The sequence below is a fragment of the Rhamphochromis longiceps genome, linkage group LG1 (genome assembly GCF_057381845.1).
Source record: "Rhamphochromis longiceps isolate RC_006_pf linkage group LG1, R_longiceps_female_GT1.1, whole genome shotgun sequence".
Lineage (NCBI taxonomy): Eukaryota > Metazoa > Chordata > Actinopteri > Cichliformes > Cichlidae > Rhamphochromis > Rhamphochromis longiceps.
In genome coordinates, this window is record NC_140557.1 from 3,981,981 (window position 1) to 3,998,447 (window position 16,467).

The 16,467-nt window shown below is 44.1% G+C and overlaps 1 protein-coding gene across 5 annotated transcripts in view; it reads left to right on the forward strand.

Annotated features, from left to right (window-relative positions):
• The first annotated feature begins 878 nt into the window (after nt 1-878).
• Nucleotides 879-16,467, forward strand: part of vps13c (vacuolar protein sorting 13 homolog C) — a 52,854-nt gene continuing 37,265 nt past the window's right edge. For 2 of the 5 annotated variants that reach the window (XM_085409133.1, XM_085409428.1), the window contains exons 1-35: nt 879-1,113; nt 2,471-2,514; nt 2,909-2,951; nt 3,455-3,550; nt 3,863-3,895; nt 4,887-4,988; nt 5,481-5,543; nt 6,018-6,092; nt 7,466-7,575; nt 7,651-7,710; nt 7,792-7,851; nt 8,023-8,103; nt 8,481-8,538; nt 8,679-8,806; nt 8,882-8,988; nt 9,080-9,254; nt 9,622-9,684; nt 9,766-9,904; nt 9,983-10,083; nt 10,455-10,597; nt 10,728-10,920; nt 11,129-11,243; nt 11,691-11,827; nt 12,199-12,331; nt 12,541-12,658; nt 12,753-12,885; nt 13,150-13,222; nt 13,340-13,440; nt 13,558-13,711; nt 13,838-13,914; nt 14,603-14,662; nt 14,931-15,081; nt 15,159-15,275; nt 15,370-15,473; nt 16,276-16,443. In XM_085409133.1, the coding sequence (XP_085265259.1) occupies nt 1,014-1,113; nt 2,471-2,514; nt 2,909-2,951; nt 3,455-3,550; nt 3,863-3,895; nt 4,887-4,988; nt 5,481-5,543; nt 6,018-6,092; nt 7,466-7,575; nt 7,651-7,710; nt 7,792-7,851; nt 8,023-8,103; nt 8,481-8,538; nt 8,679-8,806; nt 8,882-8,988; nt 9,080-9,254; nt 9,622-9,684; nt 9,766-9,904; nt 9,983-10,083; nt 10,455-10,597; nt 10,728-10,920; nt 11,129-11,243; nt 11,691-11,827; nt 12,199-12,331; nt 12,541-12,658; nt 12,753-12,885; nt 13,150-13,222; nt 13,340-13,440; nt 13,558-13,711; nt 13,838-13,914; nt 14,603-14,662; nt 14,931-15,081; nt 15,159-15,275; nt 15,370-15,473; nt 16,276-16,443 (3,615 nt within the window). In that variant the 5' untranslated portion in view covers nt 879-1,013. The remainder of the gene's footprint in view (nt 1,114-2,470; nt 2,515-2,908; nt 2,952-3,454; nt 3,551-3,862; nt 3,896-4,886; nt 4,989-5,480; nt 5,544-6,017; nt 6,093-7,465; nt 7,576-7,650; nt 7,711-7,791; nt 7,852-8,022; nt 8,104-8,480; nt 8,539-8,678; nt 8,807-8,881; nt 8,989-9,079; nt 9,255-9,621; nt 9,685-9,765; nt 9,905-9,982; nt 10,084-10,454; nt 10,598-10,727; nt 10,921-11,128; nt 11,244-11,690; nt 11,828-12,198; nt 12,332-12,540; nt 12,659-12,752; nt 12,886-13,149; nt 13,223-13,339; nt 13,441-13,557; nt 13,712-13,837; nt 13,915-14,602; nt 14,663-14,930; nt 15,082-15,158; nt 15,276-15,369; nt 15,474-16,275; nt 16,444-16,467) is intronic. The other 3 variants (XM_085409202.1, XM_085409268.1, XM_085409348.1) reach the window with 3 other exon arrangements.

Here is a 16,467-nt window from a genome sequence, read left to right on the forward strand (position 1 = left end):
GACAAGTTGCTACATATATTTTATGGGCATGTGGTGTCCCATTTCAAAATCCCAACAGGGTAACCGTGAAAATGCTCAGCCCGAGATTTCACTTTAACTTGATCACGTCCAACTTTTATATACAGTCTATGCACCAAAAGCATTTTAGAAATAAGCTTCCAGACCAAGCATTCAAATCAACTTTAGCATCGCAGGCAGGAGGGCCGAGCTGTTTTCTGTTTTGTCTGATTAGTTCAATTCACTTTTGACCTCACAGTATCCATCTCCCTCTATCATCAAGGCACAGCGTTGGTTATTTCGGGGCTATAAATCTATACATATTTGCAAATCATTCAGTTAAAAAAAATAATCAAAAATATTATTGTTTTTATTGTAACATAATTAGGTGGATATTTATAGTTTCTTTTAAACATCAGTCTGAGTCCCAGAGCCTGAACCTGTTAACTGTTTATTCTGCAGATGCACTTAAGTTTCATTTTATTGTTTGTGGTTTGGACACTTTCGGTTCACCGCTGTCAGAAAATCAGTGATCCGTATCACTATATTCTCTCCACCGATCTTATCAACTGTGCAGCGCTGTGCACAATGACAGCAGTGGCTCTGTGCTGCTAACACACTGTTGGGGTGTCTTGCTTTAAAAATATTATTCTTGTTCAAGAAAGTTTTTATGAGCATTGCATTACTACAGTCACTGTAATTGGGGACCCGAGTGCTGATATTACACACAGTGCGTCCTCGGAGACTTGAAACACAAAGAATCTTTTCTTTCACAAACCAGGTCGAGGAGAAATCACACACACCCCTCCAGCTCTGACTCACTCTCACCTGACTGATTGATCGATGCTCTCCTTCTCACACACGCACTGGTTTCTCACACAGACGGAGCTAATCGACCAGGCAGAGCAGTCGAGCTCGGAAGCTGTCAGACTTGAATATCTGTCATCAGCTGAGCCGGAAATCAGGGGAAAGCTGACGGTGACCCTGTATTTGGGTCCATCCCGGAGCTTTCGGTCATGGTTTTCGAGTCTCTGGTCAGCGACCTGCTCAATAGGTTCATCGGAGACTACGTGGAGAATCTCGACAAGTCTCAGCTCAAGATCGGGATCTGGGGAGGTGGGTTCTGCAGCTAGCTAGGAACTGTCTCTGTTGTACACGCATCCGAGCCAGACTCCGTTCGAAAATTTCTAAATTTAGTGCTTGCGTCTTTTTGCACAACTTGACAAGTATAATTAAAGTGTCTGAACACATACTGTAAAGCGATAGAGTTTATTGATAATATCGGCATCAATTTAAGCTGTAATTTAGTATGTGTTCTGGTGAAATTTTAACTTTCGTTAAAGCTTCGTCTGGTGTTTGGGCTACACCTCCACTTAATATACAGCGAAGTAGAAGGGGAAGCTACTGAGTGCTGTGGTTGAATATTATTTTTTGCTGACTGGGGATGCTTTAAGTTTGTTAAATGTTCGCCGAACTAAAGAGTGACTCACAGCGAGAGAATAAACACGGACATTTGAGTGTTTTCACGTCCAGCTTTCACAGCGACTCGTTGTTATTGAATTACCGGATATTACAACGAGGTCAGGCGCTGGAGGGGGACTGAACTTTGCAGCCCACATTCGGGTCCAGTAACTGAAAGCGGACCCTCAGCCCGCTGCACATGTCCTGGTGTTTGGGCCTCATCCAGATACCAGATCAGTCATTGTGAAGTGGCGCTGAAGTTAAAGTGACACACAGAAGGTGCATTCAGTTAATTCAGTTAACCTGCAGCTTATCAGACACACACACACACTGCAGCACGTCTGCGGTTAAGCCATTATCATCAGCATGGTAATTTTTGTCACTGCTACACAGACTGATTAAATGCTTTCACTTAAACATATTAAAATGATGTTACAGCAAAGCCACGGCTGGAAATTTAATTGAATAGTCTTTCATGAGGAAGTTAACTGGGACTCATTAACCTTTTAATGTCTGTTACTTGTGCAATATAACAAGCAAACATCCTCAAGTTAGTTAGCCTTTGTGTACATGTTCAAACCAGTTTCAGTAAAAACTCCAGGACATTACATGTCAGTAATATGTGAACATGGCAGAAGTGTAACATGTGGGCAATGTGCTGCCGCCTGTCTGGCTACATTCCTGCTTCCTAATGTTTCCTCATATCTGTAAACATGCTGCTGGCACACATGAGAAGGAAGCTTCTCTCCACTAATCAAATACTGGCTTAGCTGCTTATGGAAAATCACCTGAAGGATTTCACATCCAGGTGGATCCTGGGCAGGTTTATCGATAAAACTGCTGTAGCAAAATCAGGCTGATACACCCGAGTATTTGTATCAGAATGAGTTTAAAGTTTTACCTTAATTTTGCCAAATGAAGCATCTAAAGGGATACGTGTGAAACATATGATTCTTTTTGTAAACACACAATCAGATATGCTGACTCTGATTCTTCTTCTGATTTCTTACAGGAAATGTTGTCCTTGAGAACCTGCGAGTTAAAGAAAATGCTCTGGTAAGTCCCAAACCTCACACACTGACACGTGCAGCCTGTGGTTTAGTGTGATGATTTTATAGAGTGGCCTGAGCTTTTAATGTAAAGGAGTCTGTTTTTGGCCTTTGTACTCTGCTTGGTTGTCACATGGTGTTGTGATGGTGTGATAACTGTGGCCTCCTCATGGTTACAGAAGATTGCTAGCTTGTTAAATCATATGTGTTGTAAACACAGGCTAACCACATAATCTGTAGGCTGCAAAATTCTCACTTCCTGTTTGCTCTGAGATGCTTTAGTAGTTTGGAGTGTGTTTTGAGTGAGAATACTCAAAATGGCAGAGTTTAAGCCTGGACACCTGGCTCGTCATCCCTTTCCACAGGCCATGGTGCTAATAGTGTGTGCATTTGTGTTTCAGAGTGAGTTTGATGTTCCCTTCAAAGTGAAGGCCGGACAGATCGGTGAGTTCTGATGGTTGTTATTCACCTCATGCCATCTTTTTTGAAGCTCTTTGTGTGCTTTATTGCTTCACATCACAAGTCAGCCATCCCCATAGACCAAATATGTATCTACCCCCGCACACGCACACACACCCTCAAAACCTCGACGTTAGCATTTTGACACAGCAATGCTTCTTTTTTTTTTGGCAGTAGCCTCAAGTGATCATATGTAAACATAATGGTAGGGTGGTAAATTCTTAGTTAATGCTACCAAACCTGTTTAGCAAGCTGCTGAAGGTTTAAGAGAGCAATTAAAAATCTAAGCTTACTCAGCTCCTTCCTGTTTAATCTGATGATGATCAGCTGGAAGTGATATCCCTACGTGCACGAGTGCAGATAGCCAGCATAAACACAAACACACCAAAAGCTGGACCAATCACCAGCATCTAGAAGACTTCTGTAAGGGTTGGGATGTTGAACATTTTCCTTTTGATAATCAGAAAGAATCTGTGTTTGTGTTTCAGGGAAGCTGACTTTGAAAATCCCCTGGAAGAACCTCTACAATGATGCTGTGGTTGCCACATTGGAGGGTCTTTACCTTCTGGTTGTCCCTGGAGCCAGTAAGTTATGCTGAATTTGCAGATAAGCATCTTTCCAGGCAAGTGTCACATGAAGTAGAAGAAGAAACAGGAAGTTGAACTCAGAAGGTGGACGATACATTTTCTTTTGAGCTGGTAATCAGTTGTATACAGCTTATGATAACTCCTATATACATACATACACACACACACACACACACACACACACACAGGAGAGAGGGTTTTTTTTCAGGCTTTTCTAACAGATGGCATCATGGAGGCGTGGCTAGTTTACTAACAGTGTGTTGCTTTTGATAAAGGAGTGTTTTCTCAGCTTTTATGTGTGTGTTCCAGCTGGATCTCAGCTGAAAACGAGTCCGTATAACGGTAAGCTACCAGTTCAGAGGTGGAGGTTCGGGTTTAGGTCCGATCCGTTCTCTGGGCTTCCTGTCAGGGCTGCACGATGTCAAAAAACAAATAAGTGTATGATAACAGCGGTTTAACTTGTAATCCGTTTTTAAATTCCTTCAAAGTAAAAGCCTCTATGCTGTTAGATTAGTGGAGAGCTTTTACTGTGAAACTGCTACAGCTTTGTGTTGAATTTGGATTTAAGGTGTGTAGAAAAACCTTTCAGGTAAAAACAAAAAAACAGCAATTTCCAGTAAACTTATCGTGCAGCTCTGATTAACCGTCTCGGTGGTTTTGTGTAGAGGTATCTGGTTTCCCGTCTGGGGTTCTTCCTTAATCTTGATGTAGGGATTTCTGAAAACTAATCCTGGGATGTTTCAAAGGGATATATGGGGATCTGGAAAAGGTTTGTGTCCAGTAGGAAGAAAAACTCCCTTTTAACCAGGCTCAGGGAGGGGCGGGGCCATCTGCTGCAACTGGTTGGGGTGAGAGAAAGAAGTCATATTACAAGTGTAATATGTTTTGTTTCTTTTCTATAAGCGGCTCTTACTTAAAGACTGATTGTAACAGTTTTTTCATGTGATCCTGTTTTGACTTCAAGTAACCCAAAGGAGCAGTTTTGCTCTGTGCGCAAGAAAAACAGAACCGGAGATGATATGCAAAGACAATGTTTGCGCAACAAAGCGAGATACACAGCAGCATGCCAGTAAATGCTTTATAAAGATGACAACACCTTGAACACATTTGTAAGATACACAGTAACTCCTGACATGCTGAATGTAAACTGAACTTTAGTTTGTTTGTGGTGAAACTCCACAGGGAGCTCCAACTACACGGAGAGGTCCCGTGAAGGACGGCAGGGACAAACTGGCTCTTTATCCAGTAGGAGGAGACAGTTCAGAGCAGGCACCAGGTCGACGCTGGTGGAGGTTAAAACTAACTCTGGCTTTGTTTTGGTTGTTTTTCTCAGCATTAAAGTATGATGCAGCGAAGGAGGAGCGTTACCAGCAGGAGGCCAAGCAGAGGGAACTGCAACGCATCGAGGATGCGCTGCAGATGGCCGCACGCAGGGGTGAGTCAGTCTGACCTCAGTGACACCTGTGGATACCTGTGGATTTTTCTGTTTCCTGCTTCATTTGCCATCTTTGCTCTGCTAAATTTTCCTGTGGTTTTAACTTTCGCTTCCTCCAGTTCACATTTTTCCCACCACACAAACAGGCACAGTTTTAGTTCCTCCACTTGGTGTTTCTGCGAAGAAACCAGAGTCTCAGTTTAGTCCTAGATATTTTTTCAGGGTATTTTTAAAAAAACATTTTGCAGCACTGAACTCAGATTTTTTTTTGCAGGTTTGCAAACTAAACAGCTTAAGCTACCAAATAATTCTCATCCCGTATGTGCAGATTCTACCCAGATGTGTGTGTTAAGTGTCAGAGCTTCACTGTGAGGTTTCAGGTCAGAAGTGTCCAAACCAGACCGCCGCAGTGTGTGAATCATGTCCTGCACAGGTGAATGGATGAATGTATTAACATCCTGTTTGTCCCGTTCATGCTGCGTTGGCTGTCAGCATCTCAAACCGGAGATCTGCTGTTCAGTCTGGAGAGCGTGGTTTACAAGGAGCCAGTCAAGGGTAAAGCGCACAGTGCGGCACACACAATGAAACATAAAGGTTAACGCACACAGACACACAGGTCGGCGTCACACACGTGTGTAGGTGCATGCTGGCATCAGAAGGTAAGGCTGCATTTCACAGCTCTTCAGTCCAATAAAAGTCCAGTTAAAAAAAAAAAAGCTTCAGATGTTCAGGGATTTGAATTTGAATCATTCTTTGTTTGTTTTTTTTGGCCATATTGCTCCATTAATTAGCCGTTTGCCTTTAGTTAATAAACACACATTATCTCAGAGCTCACTCTGATTATGTCAAGAAATGTAAGAGGTGCTAGTTTGTATCTCTGCCCCCCATCTGTGCTCTCGGGCTCGCACATGTTCAGCAGTTTGGTTTTAGTGTTGAATGTGTGAGTCTTCTGCTGCTGCTTCCTGCAGTCTGTGTGCTTTCGGGCTTTTCTCACACTAACTGCCGTCTCTTCCTTTAACGCTGCCAAAGTCCCAAAAGGACGTAAAAAACACAAAAAGCACAAAAAAGCCTTGAAGAAGCTGAAACGACATGACCACAAAGAAGGTGAGTTTCACATTTTCACTGAGTTTGTGCTTTAAAACAGGCGCGTGGTCCTTTTGTTTGGATCAACCATTCAGAACGATGTTACTCAGCTGGGAGATTCTGTTGTTCTGGAAAGATGGTCTCATAAGTTGTAACAGAGAGTGATTATCCTTTGACTTATACCATTAATGAAGCAGACTTTTATCATTCAAGGACCCGGGAGCATTTTTATAAAGTGGTTCATGTAGCGTATCGGGCTTACGAGAGACACCAGTGTTCATGTCAGGTTAATAATATACATATAAGATCTTAAATAATACAGTGCCAATACAGAATTACCTTCCCGTTTAAATAAGGTTTCTGAAGCCACTTCTCTTACACACTGGGAGTCTCTCTTCTGACAGGAGTTAGGCAGACTGCCGTGCAGCATCCCTTTTTAGGCTGTTAGGTTGTTAAGTGATGAGCTGGACATGAATAGAGCGCACTGTGGAGGACCTAATTCCTAATTTGTGAATACTTGACTCTTCCTGTGACTTCTCTGCTCCTTCTTTCTCTCTGATCTTTGAGCTTTTGCTAGCTGCTCTGTTAAACTGCACTGCTGTCTCCTCTACCTTACCTCACAGGTGTGTCTGAGTCACTACAGTCCTGTTTTTAAGCTGAATGAACTCAGTACTGCAAACAGTTCTTCATAGTAGTTCAGTGAAATTATTTATTTTTGTTTAGACATTTTTCCTGTAAGGCCCCAATCACACATGCCTAGAGACCCACCCGGAAACCACTGGTTGCTAGGAGAAAATGTGTAATGCTAGCCACATAGTGAGTGAAAAACCTCATCTTTGTAGTGGCTCCATGAGGTCACCAACAGCTCGCTAGGCCTTTGTGACAGGGTCTCTTTGCAGTCTAGTCCATTTGGATATTTCGATGGTTATGCAGTGTGTTTTCACATTTAAATTCTGGTAAAGGTGTTCAGTGTTATTTAATATGCCAGGTGGTACCACCAGCCTCCACCCACCTGGTCACTATGATCAACACAAAGCCTGTTGGTCCTCAAAATATTACACTAAACGAACTGAAACAATAGTTTTGACTGATACCACTTTTATAAATATTCTAGAAAGATTGCAGTTTTACTGTTTATTATTTTGGCCATTTCTATATGGTAGTGAAAATCTGATCTGTGAAGAGGTCAGTGTGAAATCACAAGACAGGTAGCATCAGTTCAAGCTGATTTGATATTTCAGGATCTCTGTTACATATTGGTTTCTTGGACCTGCCTTTTAAAGCTCAGAATCTTTTTATGAATGAACAGAAACAAACCATCTGTATCCAGCGTGAAGTAAAAATGGTATGAATCCAAGTAAGTAAGACTTGCTTTATACTGTTTATTGTTTCAGACAAACCCAAGGAAGAAAAGAAGGACACGTTTGCGGAGAAAATGGCCACTCAGGTGATTAAAAACCTGCAGGTGAACATCAGCAGCATCCACTTGCGCTACGAAGATGATGTAAGTACTGATCCAGGTTCAAATCCGGATACTCGTTAAGGTGAGTCAGCTCATGTCTGCTCTGTTTTGTTTTAGCTGTCGGATCCACAGCGCCCCCTGTCTATGGGAGTGACGCTGTCAGAGCTCAGCCTTAAGGTAACATATACGCATACACACTTCCAGCTACCTGTGCAGTTGCTGTTGGTACATCGCTGTGTTTTCTTTGGGTTTTTTTAGACCACTGATGCGACCTGGAAAGAGTGCATCCTGAACGAGGCAGCAAAGATCATCTATAAGGTGACAGATGCTCTGCTTGCCCTCTAATTCTGTGTTCCTTGTTATCTGGTGTTTGTAAGCTTAAAGCTTAAATTGCACGTCACCTGTGTGAAGGATGCAGAATAGCTCATCGGTCATGTGATGTGGATCGATCCATGATTTTGATTGCTGCTGTTTACATGTTTACCGCAGCTCGGGAGTCTGAAGTCTCTCTGCGCCTACTGGAACGTCAACAGTCCGATCTTTTACAAAGGATCGTGGGAGGACATCGTGGTGAGTTGGGAACAGAGTCACCTGATTTGAGCTGATTCTTAATTAACAATAAAAATATAACAAGAATAAAAAGTAAAAATAAAACTAATGATAAGTGAAAAGGCATGTAAATGTTAACTACAGCTATAAAGCTGTTGCTTAGTCCTAAACCTTTAATTTAATTTGAGCAAATAATGAGGTAATCGTCATCATTTCATGGAGTCATCCAGTGATCTCTATGTTGGTTACAGCCATAAAGGGAGACACTGTAAGTTGCATTAATTTCAACAGTTTGCAAGATGAGAGCCACAAATGTACGTACCTGTCAGCCGAGTGACCCTAATTCTGTTGTCAGAGGAAACATTCACGCTCATCGTCTGTCTCCTCCTCTCGTGCAGGGCCAGCTAAAATCTGGGATTTGCACTAAGGACCAGGAGCTTCCTCACTATCAGTACAGTGAGTTCAACACTTCTTTTAAAAGGAGGAACAGCATTCACATAGTTCAGCCTCCCTGTTCTGTTGCATTTCTGTATTTACCGTCTTACACTCAGTGAAATCCACACAAATTTCACCCATAAATATTTTTCTCCCTGAAGTTTTCAAACCAATCTTCGCTTCGGCTAAAATATGCATCAACCCGAGCGCTGAGCTGGAGCTGAAGAGTCCGAAGGCAGATCTTCAGCTGGAGGTCCAGAGCATTGCCATCGAGATGACCAAACCACAGGTAATATGAGACCAAGATGGGAGGCAAAGACAGGTGAGACTGTTCTCTAAACATTCCCCTCGGATTCCTGTACAGTACCTCACCATGGTGGAGCTGCTGGAGTCCATCGACTGCATGGTGAAGAACGCCCCCTACAGGAAGTTCAGGCCGGACGTCCCAGTGAAAGGAAACGTCAAACTCTGGTCTGTTTTGTAAAGTTTACAATTCGGAGATGATCAGGGAACAAAATCGACTCAGAAACTCACAAATATTTGCTTCCTCTGCCTCTCTCAGGTGGAAGTACGGCGTCAACAGTGTGACAGAGGTCCACATCCACCCTCTTTCACACACGTGGTCCTGGTCTAACATTAAACGTCATCGGGAGAACCTGAAGGCTTACAAGAACGCCTACAAGACCAAACTGCTGAGCCAGGGCAAAGTGAGCCAGGAAACTGAGCAACAAGTCCAGGTAAAGGTGTCTCTGTACAGCAGCGCCAAGCTTAAACAGAGCGCACACCCAACAGAAACCACAGTCGCTCACATGTAGCTGTGGTGGTGAGTCAGAGCTAACAGTATCAAGTGGGAATTTTATCTCCACCAATTACACAAAGCACTCTGTAATCTTCCACCACTCTGCTGAAGATGACGAAGATGAAGTAACTTAAGATCACTTTAAAATGAACGAAAATTCCAGTCATGTGTTTGATTTCTGCTTTTTTGCCTTAGTTACTGAATGTAACTAATGAATCCTAATTATGAGGATTTTGGCTGCCAATAAGAGCTCATAAAGAAGCTGAACTTTGCTGCTGCTGTTTCCCTGCTGTTTGCTCCTCCAGGATCTCGAGAAAGTTCTGGATGTTTTCAACATCACTCTGGGCCGACAACAGGCGCACATGGAGGTAAACACAGTGACTGAAATTAGACCAGAGGAGAGTTCAGGCTAGCTATACGCCATATGCTCGTCTTCCCCCCCCCTGCAGGTGATCAGATCAGGACAGAAGGTGGCAGCAAAGAAGGCGGCGGCAGGACAAAAGCAGGGAGGAGGTTTCTTCAGCAGCTTATTTGGGAGGAAGGCTAAAAAGGAGGAGCAGGCGCCAGAGGAGAGCAAAGAGCCGGAGAGTAAGTGATATTCAGATTCCCCTTAAAAACCTCGCTCTGTCCAAACTGGCGGCTGAAAGCGTGTCTGCCGTTGTTCAGGTTCAGGACTCGACCAAATCATGACCGCAGAGGAGAAGGAAAAGCTGTACACAGCCATCGGGTACAGTGGCAGCTCTCACAATCTGGCTTTACCCAGAAAGGTAAACACACCTGCTATCTGCATGCTCGTGGGCTTTGTAGATGATAAGTTCAAGTTTCCCATTGTTGCCTTTAGCACCCTCATCAGAGCAAACTATATCCAAGTAAACACTCAGTTTTAATTATCCGGTTGTAAAAATCTGACACTCGGATTAACCGTGTGAGGTGTCTATGCAAAGAAGCATTTCATGCTTCTACAATCATGCTGCAGCGTCCTCACTCAGCGGCTGACTAATTATAGACATTTTGTTTTTCATCATTTACACGCCCACAAATGTCAAATGAAGCGCAGATTTGAAAATACCCGACTCTACTTGAAGCAGGACCCAGACTTTTTGGTAACACTGAGCTGGCGTGAACTTGTCTGTTTCAGTATGTAGCTGTGATCGTCAATTTCCAGCTACTGAGGACTTCGGTCACGGTCAGAGAGGAACCCAATGTACCAGAGATCCTCAAGGTCCAGATGATCGACCTCAAGACGAAAATCTCTCAGAGGCCCGGAGCTCAGGCCATCAGGTCAGGGGTTTTTATTTTACACACATGAAATAAATCAACCTGCTGAAATATTCTAGTGCTACTTTTGGTGGAAGGTCCACATATCCATGTCAGTCTGACTGGTATTTGTATTGACCCTGCTCTGCTGCAGGGTGGAGACGACCTTGCAGCACTGGTATGTTACTGGTTTGCAGCAGCAGGGGGCGACGCCCTCACTCATCGCCTCAATGGGCGACTCGTCCTCGTCTCTGCTCAGCGTTTTGTTCGAGTTGAACCCCGAGGAAAGCACTGGTGACCAGCTGCTCAGAGTCGAGTCTCAGCCTGTGGAGATCATCTATGATGCGGTAATCGTTCTGATCACGTTTGCCTTAAACCACCTTTCACAGTAAATGAAAGCTGCTTGTCTTTCGTATGTTGCGTTCATTTAGTTTCTGTTAGTCTTACTGGTGTCTGTGTCTTCTTCTTCTTCTTTAACCCATTTAAGTGTCTCTGGGAAGTCAAAGATGGTTGTTTCTTATGATTCCTGTCTCTCTCTGTGTTTTCATCCTTCAGCTGACAGTCAACAGTATCGTCGACTTCTTTAAGACAGAGAAAGGTGTGGATCTGGAGGTCCTGACCACGGCCACACTCTCCAAACTGGAGGAGATCAAAGAGAAAACTGCCACAGGTCAGTAACTATTTTCTGTTCAAACCAGCAGTTACGGTGGAGCAGGGGTCCATTGTCCTCACGGCTGAACAGGTTATGTAGTCCTATGATGATCAGGACTGTTGGGTCCATACCAGGACTTTAACCTCCTAGGACCTGGCGTCCACATATGTGGACATCACATTTTGGGTTATTTAGACCAAAATACTCAATTTTGCTCTACAAGGGCCTGATATCCACTTACGAGGATGTTATGTTGCTACTGTTCTATCGAAATTCTAAACGAATATCCTCATATGTGGCTCTTATTTTTCTTAGAAACATAAATCAGGAAAAAAACCCAACCTAGTAATTCTTTGTTTTTACATTCATCGGGTCCCAATCAGCCCAAATATCAAAGAGAAATTAAAAATGCATGCCGTGGAAGAGTTCGGGTCTTAGGACTTTAAGGGATTCATGTCTCTGCAGGTTTGTCTCACATGATTGAGACTAGAAAGGTCCTGGACCTGAGGATCGAGTTGAAACCGTCCTATCTGCTGTTGCCAAAGTCGGGCTTCTACAGCAGCACGGCGGACCTCATTATCGTGGACTTTGGCTGCTTTCAGGTCAGTCCTTTTAGTTTTACCCCTGCTTTTAAGATGAAAATACCTTTTTTATAATATTTTCATGATGATAACCAGTTTCTTTAATATTCTCTAACTATAAAAATAATAAATACACATACTGACCTTAAGAAAGTCAGCTGTGTCTCGTAAAAATTTCCGTTACAGTACAGTTTAAGTTCTGGATATTTTACAGTTGTTTTCCTAAATTCCTGGTGTGCCTGGGTTTTGCCTTTTTATAGAACTGGCCTCATAAATGTTTTGTGGTTTGACCTTACAGCTCGTAGTGCAACAGATAAGACAACAGCGTGAGTGTTTACAGGCCTGCACTACAGCCTGTCACTTAACACCAGTGTGTATTTGTTGGTCTGTAGTTAAACAGTGTTGAGCAAAGCGGCATCCGGTCGTCCACTTCCTCCTTCTCGTCTCTGGAGGAAATCATGGATCGAGCCTATGACAGATACAGCGTGACGCTGAGCCGAGTTCAAGTGCTTTACAGCAAGTCAGGTACATCAGCGCACAACAACAGAGCTACACATACACAAAAGTGCAAGTATTGAATACATATAAGGCATATAAGCACCAGCTCATTCACCATATTTATGTTAACGAGCAGTAGAACAGGTGTACCTAACAAAGTGGCCAGTAGGTGAACTGTGTTTCCTCAGATTACATCTGTTATCATTTTTAGTTAATTTGTCGTAACCTCATTCCAGGTGAGGCTTGGAAGGTAGCACGGCAGCAGGGTTCTTCATTCCAACACATCCTCCAGCCGATGGATCTCACTCTCAGTTTGGCCAAGTGCATGGTGGAAAAGGATGCCAGGATGCCCAGGTATGATTCCCACCGGTGAACAGGCGTTCAAATTCTCTGCTGACTCGTCTGCACTCACCTGTGCACCTTATCCAAATCGTTTCTGGCGTTTCAGGTTTAAGGTATCGGGCGAGCTGCCTTTGCTACACGTTAAGATCTCAGACCAGAAGATCCACAGTGTCCTCGAGCTGGTCGACGGCATCCCTCTACCCAACGTGGACTCCTCGCCATCCACCCCAACACTGAAGGTACGTTTGGTACAGACCGTTCGTCTTGCAGCTAAGCACTAATATAGAAAGGATATATTGGGATTGGAGGAGTGAGTGATGATGGAAACTTCAGAGCAAAAACATTTGGGGGGTGGTAGAGACAGGTGAAAGTTTGGGGAGTGATGGGGAGGTCAAGGGTGAGGACTGAGGGATGTTAGAGGGATTGCAGAGAGAACTTTGGGGAGTGAGAGTTACCTGCACTTCGATGTTTAGCTGACCGTGTTTGGGCGATTCTTGTTGTAGGTCTTGCCGTTGGTGGAGGTGAGACCGCGAGCACTTGACCTTCCCCCCACCCTCCTCGACACCATGGAAACGGGTAAGTGCTTGGTGCATTTCGACTGACTATTGTTTTTTAACAAATTAAAAGCTTTAAAGCTACGCTGTACGACGCTGTGGGCTGTGACTGATGCTGTCGCGCGTAATTTGTGTTCAGATTCGGATGAAGACACCAGTGAGAAATCAACAGATGAGGATCATCAGCGCTCGACTGTGGAGGATCTCACTGATGTTCACTTCAAGTTTGAAGTCAAAGAGGTGTGTGAATGTTTGGCTCTCGTGTCAGGTCATCATGCGACCCATGAGGAGGGGGTGGGGTGCGGTGTCCTAGTGTTAAATGAGAACGTGTGACCGAGCAGCGTGCGATGTGTTCAGGTGCTGGTGGAGCTGACCCGGCAGGTGGAACAGGAAAAGACTTTCCTGTCCTTCAGTATCTGTCACCTGGGAGCCGAAGGGAAGAAACGAAGCTTCGACCTGAGCGTCACCTCGTATCTGCAACGAGTCATGCTCGACTACTGCGACCTGCCAGGTAGCACAGATGCTATTAACATCATAATTTAAACGAATTCTTTTGTGTTGTGTACCTGTTCATAGTCTCCATTTGTAGTCGTGATATTTTTGTTCTTTTTTTTTAAATGTGTTTTTGTTGTTTCAGGTGGTACAAAACAGCCTCTCCACCTGATCAGCTCCTCGGAGCAGGGCACCAACCTGCTGAAGGTGGAGTTCATCAAGGTAAGATTAAACACACCACCAGCAGACTCACCTGTTTGGTCTACATGTAGTACTGGATCTCACTGCTGGTGATCCTGCTCCTCAGATATTTCACTCATTTTAGGACATGGACACACTTACACTGCCATAGGGGCTCATTTCATTGTTGGGTTTTTTCTCTGTATGTATTATTGTAGGATCTACTGTATGATATAAAGCACCTTGAGGCGACTGTTGTGATTTGGCGCTATATAAATAAAATTGAATTGAATTGAACCCCCTATGAGCAAGCACTTTGGCGACAGTGGGAAGGAAAAACTCCCTTTTAACAGGAAGAAACCTCCGGCAGAACCAGACTCGGGGAGGGGCGGGGCCATCTGCTGTGATTGGTTGGAGAGAGAGAAGGGAGACAGGATAAAGACATGCTGTGGAAGAGAGACAGAGATTAATAACAAGTATGACTGAATGCAGAGAGGTCTGTTTACACATAATAGACACAGATTTGGGACAGGTCACAATCATGTAGTAAGTGGGGTCGTGGTGTGACTGAAGATTGTGTTGATGTGGCCAAAAATGGCTCAGAACACCACAGTTCAGATCGTTTTGCCTGGCGCTATCAGTCCGGTAACATAGTCAGAATCGGCCTTTTATCCAGCAAACAGAAACATGAACCCGCTGAACGTGTTTTTGTGTCTCTGTGCTGCCGCAGGCCGACCCCGCCGGTCCCAACTTCCAGACACTGTTTGAAAACACTGAGCAGACGCTGAAGGTGAGTGGGCGAGCGGTTCTTTTATTCCACTGTTAAAATCAGCATTTAGTCATTCAGTTTATGACTTTTTTTTTTTTTTTGTTCTTAATACAAACAACACAAACATGTGACTCGACATTTGTTGGTCATTCAGGGATTATTTCCTGTCCAAGAAGCGCTTTAAAAAGTGTGGGTCTGGATGTTTTATCTCTGAAACAAATAGTGGCTCGCAGTCAGTCGGTTCATGATGCCATGCTTCCTCTCAGGTGTCTCTCTACTGCTGTTTCAGGTGGAGTTTTCCTCTCTGGACTTCCTCCTTCACACTAAAGCGCTACTCTCAACCATCAATTACCTGAACAACGCCATGCCATCACAGTTCAGCGGAGACAAAGACAAAGATGTCAAAAAGCAGGTGGAGAAGACTGGAAAGAGCCGGACAGGTGAGGCTTAACCATCTGGTTACAGGTGTGTCTTGAATGATCTTCATGTGACAGGATATGATTCTCGTTCTCTGCAGTATCTAAAGGAGCTAAGGATGCAGGAATATTCAATTTCAAGTTGGTCGCCATGTTGGGTTGTTTCCATGTGGAGGTGTGTGATGACCGCCGTAGCATCGCTGACATCAGAGTCCAAGGTGCGAACACTTGAGCTGAAGTGAGAGATAAAAGCACGGGCACGCTGACGGCACACGATCAAGCATAAATTGTGGTCATGTGACCTCTCTGCAGGAATCGACGCGTCTGTGTTGGTGCAGCCGAAGGAGACGGAGGTGTTCGCACGGCTGCGAGACATCGTGGTCACAGACGTCAACCCCAATACCATCCACAGAAAGGTCCGCAGCAGGAAAACTTGCTGGAATACTTTGTTTCCACAGTGTATTTGTACATGTGATATTTTTGTATACTATTTATGTAGCGCTGTAAAACTGTGCACCTTGCTTTCCCACAGGTCTGCTCTGAGTAGGAGATGCTCTGTATCTCATTGTACATGTGTATAGTGACAATAAAAGGCATTCTATTGTATTCTATTCTAAAGGCGGTAGAAAGACAGACTTCTCAGATCATTAAGTAGGATGTTTAACATTGATTTCAAGTGGATTACTCATTTCCAGCTCTATATTTTCATTCTTGAAATCCACTAAGGTTGTTTTTTATTACTCGCACTTTAAAATCCTGTATCCTTTTATGAGCCTATAACAAGCTGCTTAACTGCCCTTCCTTTAAGGCCAGCTTTCTGCCTCTCATAAGCAGGAAGGCTTTAACAGCATCAGCATGTGGATCCGGCTGCTGTTCTGTCAACCACAGCTGGTTCCCTGAGACAACCATAACAGAGAGATCCATTCTCACTGATGTCGTACAGACCCAGGAGTGAATATTAGCTGTCTAAAGCAGAGGTTTTCAAGCAGTCTGAAGCCTGAGCATCTGTCATGCTAACAGTACACGTGCCACAATATATGATCAGATCTGCTTTCTGCCTTGAGTCCAGACAAAGAAGCTACTTTAGAAGTTTGTGTGCACTTAAGTGTCTTTGTTTTTCTGTAAAAAGTCAGCTGGGATCTTTTAGTACTAGGATAAGTTCTGTACTCTGTCTCGAGTCATGGAAAGTGCCGCTGTGGTCTTTTCTTCACCCTGCAGGCAGTGTCCATCGTGGGTGAGGAAGTGTTCAGCTTCAAACTCTCTCTGTTTCCCGGGGCAACCGAGGGCGACGGCTACGGCGACATGTCGAAGGTGGACGGGAAGGTCACCCTGCGCCTGGGCTGCATCCATATCGTCTACCTGCACAAGTTCCTCATGTCTCTGCTGGTAAGGAGCGTCATATTTCTCTAC